This window comes from Corvus kubaryi, unplaced genomic scaffold (assembly GCF_017639235.1).
Source record: "Corvus kubaryi isolate FWS band 111438036 unplaced genomic scaffold, C.kubaryi_AGA036_p1.0 37394, whole genome shotgun sequence".
Lineage (NCBI taxonomy): Eukaryota > Metazoa > Chordata > Aves > Passeriformes > Corvidae > Corvus > Corvus kubaryi.
The window spans coordinates 14,015,399-14,028,207 of NW_024581133.1; the positions used below are offsets into that span (position 1 = coordinate 14,015,399).

A 12,809-nucleotide genomic window follows, 5' to 3' on the forward strand; every position below is an offset into this window, starting at 1 on the left:
CTGCCAATCCCAACTGGAAGTTTAAGAAGCAGCTTTTTGAACTTGTCCTATTGTTTACATGGCTCAATATATTTATGTGAATACTCAATATGAATGTTATGAATGGGATCAAGGAGTGTGAAAGCATTTAGCCTATTGAGCATTAGTTTTGGGAAGAGTTAAGAATTTCTGCGAGTTACAATCAGTTGTTACTCATTTAATATTTTCGAAAAAACATGTGCCTATGCTTCCATGACAGATTTTTCTTCTTCTTTAATTCCTTTCCCAGATCCCATTACTATCAATTTCTTTATATGCCCACCATCTCTGGCATATGTGGCATATGCCATATCCAACCAAAGTATGGACATATTTCTTAGAGTACAAATAACAAAGCTGTATTAACTTGGGTCTCTTTCTTCTTCCAAATTTAATGAAACTTCTTGTCAATTCATATATTTAACACGTTTACCTTTTGTCAAATATAATTAAAATTGATAAGATACATGTAGCCCAATCACACCTCATTTTCTCTGCAAAGTTATTAAAATAGCTCAGTTTTCATATTGAAAACCCTCTCCATCACAGTGTGAATAGAGTAGTGTGTTGCTATACTGTATTTTTGAGTTTGAGGTGCTGCATCAAGGGCTTTATGTATATTCTTCTGTCACCTGGTTTTCTACTTCTTCCTTCTTCTCTGCAACCAGAAAAGTAGGTGGAACCTATTAAATCTCAAACATGAGTTAACAGTCTCACATCATGTCTTTCTATATGCGTCAAGGAAAGCAGTGATCAGTATTGAGGAACTTAATTTAAAAATTCCCACTATAGTAAATACCAGAGTTTCTTGACTTTCAGTGGTAAGATGTTGGAGAGTGATAGGATGAGAAGATTAAAAACTGAAGAGAGAGGTTAAAAATCAACCCCCAGACAAACCAACCCCAAACCCTAGAAAAATAAAATTCACATTTATGCGGAGAAAAACTGAGTGCACTAAAGTCTATATCTGCCTGTGGTATTTCTTCAGATTGCCAGAAGCATGTCCTTTGGCTGTTGCATTTCTCCCTGCAGTAAAAGGAAGCGTTCAACCAAAACATTTACTCAAGATGCTGGAAGAGATGCGGATGCAGGAACTTTTAGCTCTGGCTGGTGCCAAGATGGTTGGTTTTAGCCAGTGGTGATGGTGGGAATAGATCAGGGAAGAGGGGAATGGAAACCTCACCACAGAGTTCTGCGTGTCTGGTCTGCTCTGTGTGGAACTAAACCAAACCCTTGGAATGTGATTGTGGGATTAGAGGCTGGGAGGTTGTTTCCTTGTACCTGCACAAGTCTTTGGCTTCCCTGTCCCAGCAGCTACTGACACTAGATCCTTTAAAAACTTTGTCTGTACGCAGGAACTTCTTGAGCTAATACTCAGTTAAGAATTTTAATGAAGGTAAGTAGTCAAAGACTTGAGGAAGATGGAGTTTTCTTAGCAGTTCCCAGTCTGTTAATTTTGGGTGCTTGTAGTTGAGCCATTGCAGCGAGTGGTGTGAGCTCCTGTGAAGTGGAGGCGGATGCTGGAGAAGTGTTTTGATAGGGGAAGGGAGCACTATGCAGAGACCTCCACGTGGGAGAAAGTGCTGTGTGCATGTGGTTTCTCTAAAAACCAAAATGCCTTTTTAATCTCTTCTTGTGGCTGCTGTTTAGTAGAGGTCCAGTATGCTAATAGCCTTATAAACTGGTGAGGAAAATGTAATCAGAAGTCTTCTGTTAGAAATACCATGTTGATGCTTTTAAAATTGTAGTGTTTTGGCGTTCTAAAGAGAATATACTTTTACTTTCACAGATTAAACTGCCACCAATGATGGAAATCATAACAGCTGAACAGCTGATGGAATACTTAGGTCAGTAATTACAATAAATCGCTTTAACTTGTATGTTACACTTCATAGTGTGTAGTAATATAGAACTGTTTTGTTTATTTACTATTTTATTCAGTTTTTTATTTGATCCAAGAAAACTACTTACAGCATTCAGTTACTCATGCTTTTCCTTAACTGCTTTTAGAAGTTTTCTGTACTGCTTTCCAAAATGATTGGTCTAGTTGATGCAGTTGGTGTGGCTTAGTGCACCAATGCATTGATGGATTTAAAATTATTCATGTCTCTTACAGTGTTGTGTTACTATAATTGACAGACTCTAGTAAGTCAACTCTGTCTTTAATTGTCTGCAGTAACTAATCCTTGAAAGTATGACCCAATTAAAATAAGAAAAGTTAATGTAGTCCTCACAGTGATAAGGGTTTCATTTGCAGGCACTACTCTGGTATCATACTCACGCGTTCAGCAAAACTGCAGCTCTTTCTATCTGACAGGGCTCAAACTTTAGTACCCCCGATGATCCAGGTGTTAAAAATGCAGTTGTGATAGTGCTTAAGATGTATATACCACTTTTCTTTCCCTTGTAGCCTGACATACATAAAATGTTTGAACTTAATACGCTAGGTTTGATTTTTCTTAAGCAGGAGAAGAAACCCTTACTATATTTTCTTTTTCCTTTTAAAGAATGTAACTTGCTCTTTTCAGAAGCAAATTGCTGAATCTTGTGGTTGAATAAAAAAGTTACCTACATAATTTTTAAAAAAAAGTAAATCTTGCTTCATGTCTAAACATTTCTTATAATTGCACTGATGGCATAATCCTATCTGAAGTCACTACGTAATTCCAGTTGTCTATATAATTCTTTCTTGAGGGCATATATTAGCTTCTGGAATTGTCTTACTAAATTGAATAATAAAATTGCGTTCAAATTATTTAGGTTCCTATTCAATCAACAGGATTAGCAGTTACAGTTCTTCCACAGCTGAAAAAAACCCCAACAAAACAGCCTTCAACCACTTTCAAGTTAAAAGAGTATAAATTAGGAAACCTATAATGATACTCTTCTGAGTTTAGTAATGGAGCTAGGGAATAAGTACAAAAACATTGAAATAAAATCTCAAAAGTGGATAGTAGCCTCTAAAGATGTTATAAATCTTGACCCTCAGCATGTTGATTAACTGTTAACTAATTTATTACCTTTGTGTTGTAGACAAAGGTGGAATACAAGTGTTGTGGTTTAAGCCTAGGCAGCCTCTTGCTCACTCCCCTACCAGTGAAATCAGGGAGAGAATGGGAAAGGTAAAAGGCAGAAAACCTGTGGGGTGAGTTAAAGACAGATTAATCGGAAAAGCAGAGCAAAACAGGGAATTAATTCACTGCTTCCTGCAGGCGGGCAGGTGTTCAGCCATCCCCAGGAGGGTAGGGCCCTGTCACATGCGGTGACTTGGGAAGAAAAACACCATCACTCCAAGTGTTCCCCCTTCCTCCTTCTTCCTTCCGCTTTATATACTGGGCAGGATGTCGTGTGGTCTGGAAGATCCCTATGGTCAGTGGGGGTCACCTGTCCTGGCTCTGTCTCCTCATGACCTCACGTGCATCCTCAGCCCTCACCAGCGTGGCCCTGCAAAAAGCAGGAAAGGCCTTGGGTCTGTGTGAGCCCTGCTGAGCAATAACAAAAACATCTCTCTATTACCACCACTGTGTTCAGCACAAATCCAAAGCACAGCCCCATACCAGCCGCTGAGGAGAAAGTTAACTATACCCCACGCAAAACCAGCACAAGTTTTATAGAATTGCTGGTGTATAAAACATGGCAAAACATTTACAGTATCAGTTGGGATAAGTGGTTGCCTTTTTGATTGTGTACAGAATTACATACCTTACTGTGAACAGTTTGACCTTTTTATACTTTTCAGCTGAAGCACAGAGGGAAGTCAGTTTTTGAATAATGAAGAGATTGGTATGGTACCCCAAGAGATGATGAAATGTTATTTTAGTAACAGTGTTGGCCATCTGAATTTTATTTCTTAATATTATCTAACTATGTTTTCTATATTCATATTTTACTCCATAATTATAATTCAGTTTAGAAAACAATGTGATATCATTAATTTGGTAGAAAACTTCAGTTGTGGAGTTGTGGTTATTATCAGTCAGCTTCAGTCAGAAGTATTCATAGAAATGTTGAAGCTTTGATTGTGGAATAAATTTAATTTCATTTTTGCTTTCTTTTAGGAGACTACATTCTTGACGCAAAACCTAAAGAGATATCTGAAATTCAGCGACTTAATTATGAGCAGGTAAGGAACTGCTCCTAAGATACAGTTGCTTATGTCTGAAGAAACTAAAACTGCGTTCCTCACCTAGGGTTTGTCACCTTGTTAAAAACGAGAAGCATACAGACCATTGTTTGTAGTTTGCTTTTTTCTGGGCTTGATGTAGAGTATCATTTTTATATATGTGCTATTAGTGAAGAAAAACTCAGTATCTATTAACACAAGACTTTTTTATTTTTTTCCTGTTATGAGCGTAATGAAGTAATTGGCTTTTAGTGAGGAACTGTAACACAAAGGTACTAATAAAAGTATATAACAGAGTGGTTGCTTTTTGAAGTCTTCTGTTACATGTCCTTCAGTGTGCTCTGTTCTGTGGTGCCTGCCAGGGTTTCTCTGAGGATGTAAACTGAGTAAGAGAGAGAGATCTTTGTTCTTCATTGTGATGGACAAAAAAAGGTTGATGCCATGTTATGAAAGGCAATATTATTTGCATTAGCCAGTATTTGTATGTCATCACAGAAGTCTTTCTATACTAAAGATAATGCTATTATTTTAAAAAATATTGATTTTAGTATATATTTTCCAAGCTCTGTCTGGTTACTGATGGAAAAGTGATTTTGAATTTTTTAATAGGTATAAGGTTTTGAGGTAGTTCTGTTTATTCTTAGGTCATTTTTTCTTGCTCTCATTCAGTGTTGAAAACCAAATCAAGTAACTTGAGATTGATTTGTATCAGATAATTGTTATTACAAAAGTAATTCCTAAACTGGCTATTTTTTTCTGCACAGTTCTGTGCTGTAGAAGGTTATAGCTATAATCAACTTACAGGAGGGTGATGAAAACTATTATGCCTGGTGAAAGTACAACCTCTATAGCTTTCTTATGTTCAAATATATGGGTTTACTACATAAATGTCACATACCTTAAGTTTTTAACTGTGTAATTTCAAAGAAGCCTTCTGTTCTAGAAATCTTCTAAGTTGTTTTGAAGGTTCCAAAATAGCTAAAGTAGAAGTGATGATGTTGAAATTGTAGTGAGAAACTTCTGTGGTTTTCTGGTCTGTTTGATGTAATCCTGCTTTGTTTACAAAGTAAACATTACAAAATAAATGCAACTATTGTCTGTAGATGTATGATCTGAATTTGTGGATGGCTAGTGCTGGCTTACTACGGACTTCTTATTCATTTAGCCAAGTAAGATTATGGCAAAATTTCTTTCAAAACATCTCAGACAGGTTTTTATGTTTGATATCTGGTCCCTACTAATGACATGCACTTGTTAAGGTGGTTTGGTTTGCTTTTAAAATGATAAAAACTTAAAAGTTGAAGCCAGTTTTAAGAATTACTTCAAAGTCTTGCTAAATTCTAAACCTTGTGACATAGCAAAGTTGTCAGTAGGATGAAGCAACGTGTAGTAAGGTAGTGGGACCTGTTACTTTCCTGGTCATGGAAACTTGACAGAACAGTGCAGTTAAAAGGCTACAAGCATTAAAACTCTCATTTACAGCAGCCATGCTCAAGTGCAGATTCTGATCAGAAGACAACAGAAGCAACTGTCTTTAGCCGTCAGTGGTTTTAGTCTGTGAATCTTTGCGGTCTCCATCTCCTGTCCTATCTGTTCTGGTCTTTGTCATGCTATTTTCCCATTGTTGTGAGCCTGAATTCCTCTTAAGCAACAGAATGTTGCAAACCCCAAAAACCTCCAAACAAACAAAAAAGTCCCTCAGTTTCCCCGAATATTTTGCAAAGACTTTCTAATTGTACTCTTTGTGGGCTTTTCTCACTTAGTGGAAGATTCTTTTTCCTGCATGTCAGAAATTTTTTTTTTTATCTGTTGGTTCAAGATAACTGTCTCACAAAGCATGTTTTCTTTGGTTCATCTTTCCTTTCTGTGATTGGAACTTCATAACTTGATAATTCTCCTTAGGATTCCATTGGGATCACTACTATAATAAGTGCTACTTTCATGCCTTGTTTCTACAGTAGAATCTACAGGCCATTTAAAGGTATGCCCAAAATAAGACAGAAAATGGTTTTTTATGAAAGAAAAGAGGTGGTGAACAATTAACACTCTGATTCTTAGTACTGAACCCTGAAATTAGAGTTGTCAAGTGGGTCTGTGTCGATCATTTTGTTCATTCATTATGTAGTGACAAGTACTTCAGCCTGACTTGTAAGGGAAGGCTTAAGAGGGGAGAAGAAACATCAAGAAAAGTCCCTTGAAGATTCCCTTATAATTCAGTTTTCTTTCAAACATCTGGCTTGTGGCTTTGGGAAACAGACCTAAAAGCAATCAGAGCTGCCTAAAAGTAAAAACTGGGTGTAAAAGAAGAAGCAGTAAGATAGAAGTCATTGGAGGGAGATTCTTATTTTTCAAATATCTTCTGGCACAATGAGAATGTGTAGCGTGAATGTGCATAGAAGTTGTTCATGTAATTTACCCTTTTAATTTTTGTTTATTTTGAAGTGTTGAGTTGATGAGTACTAAATGATGAGGGGTTACAAGAGTAACTACCAAGTGTACAAAGCTCTATTTGGTCATCTGTTCTTTTTTCTTTTCTGTTGTCAGAATATGAGTGATGCAATGGCAATTCTACATAAGTTGCAGACAGGTCTGGATGTCAATGTGAAGTTCACAGGTGTTCGAGTATTTGAATACACACCTGAATGCATAGTGTTTGATCTTCTTGATATCCCCTTGTACCATGGATGGTTAGTGGACCCTCAGGTAATTTACTCTGTTTCAAATATTTTTTTAAAAAGTTATTCTGAATGTTATTGGTGGGAGGGGAGATATTCTAGAATTTTAACAAGTCAGTAATGATTATGGTAATGAAATTTTTAAATCTAGTCAGAAAAATTGAGGAGTGAATACTGACTGTGTTTTTTAGTGCAGGAACTTTGCAGAGCCTGGGTCTATAGTCAAACTACTTTAAAAGCCTTCTATGACTCTGTAAAGGAGAATTGTTTTTCTCAGGGAAGTAGCAAGTTGCCCCAGATATGGTGTCATTTTTGAAAGCTTGTTAGAGAACACTTGGAAGGAATAACGAAGTTACTTGCCTCCTTTTTTTAATTCTGATTTATTAGTCACTGCTATTGAGAAATGAGGAGGATGGAACTGGTTGGAGAGAACTGCATCTTTAGCAAACATGTAATTTATTTTTAATTATATTATTTAATAAACAATACAGTGATATTGTTAACTTAGGGGGAAACTGGTGAGTTAGGCTGGAATAATAATGCCTAAGAGTTTTTCTTTTCATGCCTTGCTGGTGAGAGTTGCTGTTCTCTTACCCTGGCCCAGCTGATCTAACTCATGCCCTGTTCTCCTTCTGCTTTAGCTTTTGATGCGAAGGGTTAACTCAAGGATTTAAAACAGGGTCTGAGGTAGCAAAATGTGTAGCACTCTGGGCTAAAACTTTTTGGCCTCCATTTTTTAAGGGGTTAACACTCTATCTTTATTGAATTCTTACTGTCTTCTTCATGATTGCCACTGGCTTGCAGTTGTGTTCTGTTCTTCCCAAAGGTAAATTCTCCGTGTTGTTCCTTCCTGCTGCAGGTTGCGGACATAGTAAAAGCAGTTGGTAACTGCAGTTACAATCAGCTGGTGGAGAAGATAATTTCTTGTAAGCAGTCAGACAACAGTGAACTGGTTAGTGAAGGTGGGTGATGTTTTACTGTGTTTTATCAAAGTATGTGCCCTACCAAATCTAAGTCACATATTTTCCATGTGGGTCATGCTGAGTAGAGATAAAAGTGGGAAGAGCTGCATTCTGTGTGCTGATGTCTGTGTGGTGCTTTCCCTGGGCAGCATTCAGATTTCAACTTAGCTATGTATTATCTCCTGTAATTGGAATATGAATTATATACTCCATTAAAACAAGATAAAACATTAGTAGTGCTAGAAGTGGATATAGCGTTTCTGAACATGAGAAGGGTTGTCTACAATGCTGTGGTTTTAGAACTTTCAAACTTGTGCCCTCTCTGAATGTGTTCCCTAAGACTTGTGGAAATCTGGGGACATCTATGTAGGGGGGACATAGGAAAAATACTACTATTGTTACCAGGTCTTACATTAGCGAATGTGTAATAGACACACATAACAGTATGTGTTGCTTTTGTAGGGTTTGTAGCTGAGCAGTTTCTAAATAACACAGCTACACAATTGACATACCATGGATTGTGTGAGTTGACTTCAGCTGTCCAGGAGGGAGAGCTTTGTGTGTTCTTCAGGAACAACCATTTTAGCACCATGACCAAATACAAGGTACATTCAACATTTTTGTATTTATTGTTGGGTTTTGTTTGCTCTTTTCAAAGCAAATCATGGTTTTTCACTGTCTTGAAATAGAATTAAATTCCAGGTTGTTATATGTAAATATTGCTTACAGTGAATGTAAGGTCTGTAGCAAATATTACTTGGGAAATATTGATTACAGTGGTTTAGACACTGGGATCCATTACTACGTTAAATCTTCTTGTAGCCTTTCCCTTTATGTTCAGTTTGCTCCCTGTGTTAACTCTTTGTGGTTATGTATAGTTACATACACTTCTTACATGGCTTGAATTTTCTTGGAGTTTGTGGTTGCCATGATATGGTTCATTTAATTAATTTCTTGTTTCTGAGGATCTAAAAGTTTGCATTACATTTGGACCAGTAGATGAATAGGTCCGTGTTCAAAATCCCAAATGCTGGGAGAAGTTGAGATGAGCTACAGTAATTGGTTCCCTTTGTTAGGGAAGAGAGGGTTTTTTTTTTTATTTTTTTATTTTTTTTTAATCTGAATCTGGGGAAGCAAAATGGTGGCAATTGTGAAAGGAGTATTCCAGGATACAAAAAGCAAGTGTCAGCTTGGTTCGTGCTGCTGGGACTCCTTCCTCCATGGAATGGAGAATCTGGCTTGGCAAGTTTACATTCATTTATGGAGCATCCTCATGCTAAAACAACTTTACTTTTGCTAGGATGGTAGTGTATGAGTTTTTACCTTTGTATAGAACTTAAAATTCTGTTTTGGTTATCTGTTATTTAATAAGACTTCAATTTCATGTACACTTGTACTTATGAATAATGGTAATAAAAGAAAAAAAAAGAGGTGTGTAACATGCAAAAAGATTAAGAAACCACTGGTTTTGCCATTATATGATAATGTTATATACCTCATGTGAATGACACTTTAATTTGTCACTACTAGTCCTTTTTTCCTCCCCCTGTTAATATTAACTGTCAATGCTAATTTTTGGAGTTTTGAGTAACTACTCATAAGCTGAGCTAAAGGTCTGAACAGTCCTGATAAATAATAATTAACTCTACAAGCAGGTAACACATTTGGTTTTCTGATTAGAGTACATCTGACATCTGTTTTAAATCTGTCTATAATGCCACTCTCTTACAGCAGTAGGGCAAGTAAAAGGATCTTTCTCCTCCCTTCCTCCATTTAAATAACCAAAAGTTATGAAATGTATCTGTTTGTGGTCAAATATTACACTTCCTGATGCAGCTCATTTAAATCAAAACTTAATAGTTTTTCTCCTCTCTGCTTTTCTAAATTTAGTTCTTGGATTAGCTGGTAGTAGCTCATGAAGCAAGCCTGTACATTGTTTTATGCTTTCATTATGGAGTGGGGAGGGAAGAACAAACCCCAACCTCAAAACAGTTTGGTTTCAAAAAAGAAAATACTAAGTAAAAGCACAGCTGTACTTTCTGCATACAAATGGTACCTAGAAGTGCAGGATACCTCTTTTACTTTGTTTAAAGGATGTTCCAGATAACATACATAAATCTTCCTGGAAATAATGCATTTTTGTGTTATTATTAAAGCCTCTAAAATCTAAAATATTATTTATGTTAAATATAGTCACTGAGTATCACTTTGACCTGTGGATTATAAATACAGATTAGTTTTATAAAACATAGACTGTTTGTAGTCTTTTGCAGCCCAGTATTTAGATAGAAGGCCAGAACCTGGTGTGTGTTTGTCTGTGCTTTATCAGCGTCGTACTTGTAAACATGTACTTCTCAGTTGAGATCCTTTTTCCTTATAGAAATAAAACGCAATGTTTCAATCAGTTAAATATCCTTAACCAACAGTAATAATACAGAACAGTTTAAGGCAGTGAGTAAAAATCTGTATCTTGACTTTTACCTGTAAGAACTAAATCCAGGTTCTAAGAAATACAAAGTTAAAATATTTGAAGAAGAGTGTTATTTGTTTGTATATTTAAGGTTTGCTGCTACTGAGTCACAGTGGTTTTCAGCTTGTGCTTTTTGAGAAGTCTTAGAATTCTGAAATGCTGAATTTTGAAATAGAGGCCATTATTCTTGTTTTTCACAGTCACTATGGGGACCTCCCATGTAGTTAGTGTTTAATTTCCATGTTATCTACATGGTTTAGTTCCTGAAGTTATTGCTTGTAAGCAGTGTTCATTTTGGTTTGGATTTCTGGTGAGTGGTACATGACAGAATTTGAGATATCAAGAAACTTGTTTTAATAAAGACAGAAAAGAATTTTAAAATTGGTGTTTAATGGCCAGCAGTAACTCTTCTGTCTGCTTCTAACCTACCCGGCTGTTTGCAGTAGCTGTATGACTAAGGGGTCTTTCATATCAAGTCAGAGATAGACTTAACGTGGTCTTTTAGCCAAGATCAGCTATCCAGAAATTTTTGGACCTCCAGGATACTCTGTGAGTGCCAAATGCATTGTTACTACAGAGCTGAGATTTTTTTCAACTGCTTCACTTTCCATCTACTGGGTTTAATGCTCACTCTGCAGATGCAGTTTCCTCACAGTTTGAGCAGTAGTCAGCAGTAGCTGGACTATGGAGAAAAGTCCATCAGTTGGGAAAACTGGAGACACAACATATGCCAGGGAAAATGGAGGTGTAGATCTTCTAGAGCAAGAACAATGCAAGTATTTTGTCTTTCTCTGATACTGCCTTTCCCTCTTTCCCCTCCAAATCAATACATGGAAACCTGTAAATAAAGCAGCTGCCGAGTTAATTAAAAGGGAATTACACACTTAATAAGTTATGTCCATGTAATAAAATGGGTATATTTTTAGAAACACACTTTGAGTAATTAGCGATTATTATTCTAATTAAGCTAATGCTTCAACTTTTATTTGGCACCTTTAATGTACAGCTGATACAATGAGTTGTACACTGGGGATATCTTTTAAGTTCAGTGTGGGTTTTTTAAGGCTGGTATTTTAGTGAAAGGACTTGGATTTCAATACCTTGTCCATTTGCCCAAGTAGTCATTTTTCTTACTTCCTGTCCCTTTGATTGCATACTCATAGTCTTGGCTCATGTGATTATACAGTAGTAATTTTCAGCAGTTAAAAATGCGATTTTATTTTTTTGCCTTTGCTTTTCATTATGCAGATAATAAATACATCAAATGATAATTCCCTAGATCAAGGAAAAACAGGACTGTAAAGAGGGGATCAGTTTGGTAAGATCTTAGTTCAGTTGGAACGTTTTCCCACAGACTTGTTTGTAATAGAACCTGTGTTCTTTACTGAAAAGTATCAAGACACCTCTTTGGATTTTTAAGTATGTGTGTTTTCTACTTCATAAATGTTGTGTTTCTGCTTCAGAACCCAACAGATACTTTTATTCCAATACAAAGTGTATTTCATAACAGTAATTGCACTTTTTCCTTGGGCATTTAAGATTGGCACAGTAGAGACAATGAATATAGCTGCATAAAAACATGTTTATTTTTCAATTTCTTAGTAAGTGTACAGTTCTTATGCTGAGGGTTACGCTGAATCCAATAGTATCTGCTTTTAAAAAAATCTTTTTTATATTAGTATATCTGAATGTTTTAACTGTTAAGAGAAAATTTAAAGAGCACTCATTCATCAACTTAAAACATCTTCACAAAAACGAAGGGATCTGATCCAGAAGTCCAAGAGAATATTTACATACTATTTAAAACATAAGGGTTAAAATGTTTGTCTTTACTGTATGAATTTACTGGACAGGTGTTTGGTTTTGTTTTCCAGTTTTCTAAATTGCTGGGAACTTGGTAATTGGCATTAGAACAAGTAGTTTAGAAACATTAATCTTAATAATTTAATCTGATTATGAAATTATCCAAGGAAAGGAGGTCTAGAAATATCACCTGTAGCCTACATCTGTGCATTTCAGAGATTGGTTTTTTTGTGCAAACCAGAAGACTGAAAGATCCCTGTTCAGGAGAATAATCTTGCTTTATCCTCAGCTTTATTTCAAGGTTTTTATATGTGAAACTGTAAAATCTGGGCGTTAGTCTACAATATCTAGATAGTGATTCTTAGGGTAAATAATTATTCATAACTTTGTTAAAGTAAACTGTGTCTACAGTAGTTGTGCACTTGAGACTTTCTTTTTTTTTGTTTTACTCCCCATTGACGATAGTTAGTAGTAGATATTTTTGCTGTCTGTTATGTGCTGGTATATGGGCAGTGTTAACCCATCAGACTGGGTATTTGTTAAAAAAACCTCCACATTTAAAACAAGTCTAAAAGTTAAGCTGGTAAATACCTTAGAAATGGCCAGTTAAGATTTTTGTGTAGGTAGAAACATTTTATAAAGTGTGATACTGTTCTTGGCAAGGGGCATTTGAAAGGCATTTTTGTGTGCACTGGTTACCTTCATTACCCGAGCCCAGTGTGCTGCTCAGCCTTTTGAGCTGTGCCCTGGTCCCAGCT

At 36.2% G+C, this 12,809-nt stretch overlaps 1 protein-coding gene across 1 annotated transcript in view; it reads left to right on the plus strand.

The window, feature by feature from the left end:
- The window catches only part of MINDY2 (MINDY lysine 48 deubiquitinase 2), a 32,856-nt gene that overhangs the window by 6,494 nt on the left and 13,553 nt on the right, over positions 1-12,809 (plus strand). Inside the window, exons 2-6 of the mRNA XM_042039450.1 lie at positions 1,808-1,865; positions 4,077-4,141; positions 6,686-6,844; positions 7,676-7,778; positions 8,241-8,383. Coding sequence (XP_041895384.1) covers positions 1,808-1,865; positions 4,077-4,141; positions 6,686-6,844; positions 7,676-7,778; positions 8,241-8,383 — 528 coding nt within the window. The remainder of the gene's footprint in view (positions 1-1,807; positions 1,866-4,076; positions 4,142-6,685; positions 6,845-7,675; positions 7,779-8,240; positions 8,384-12,809) is intronic.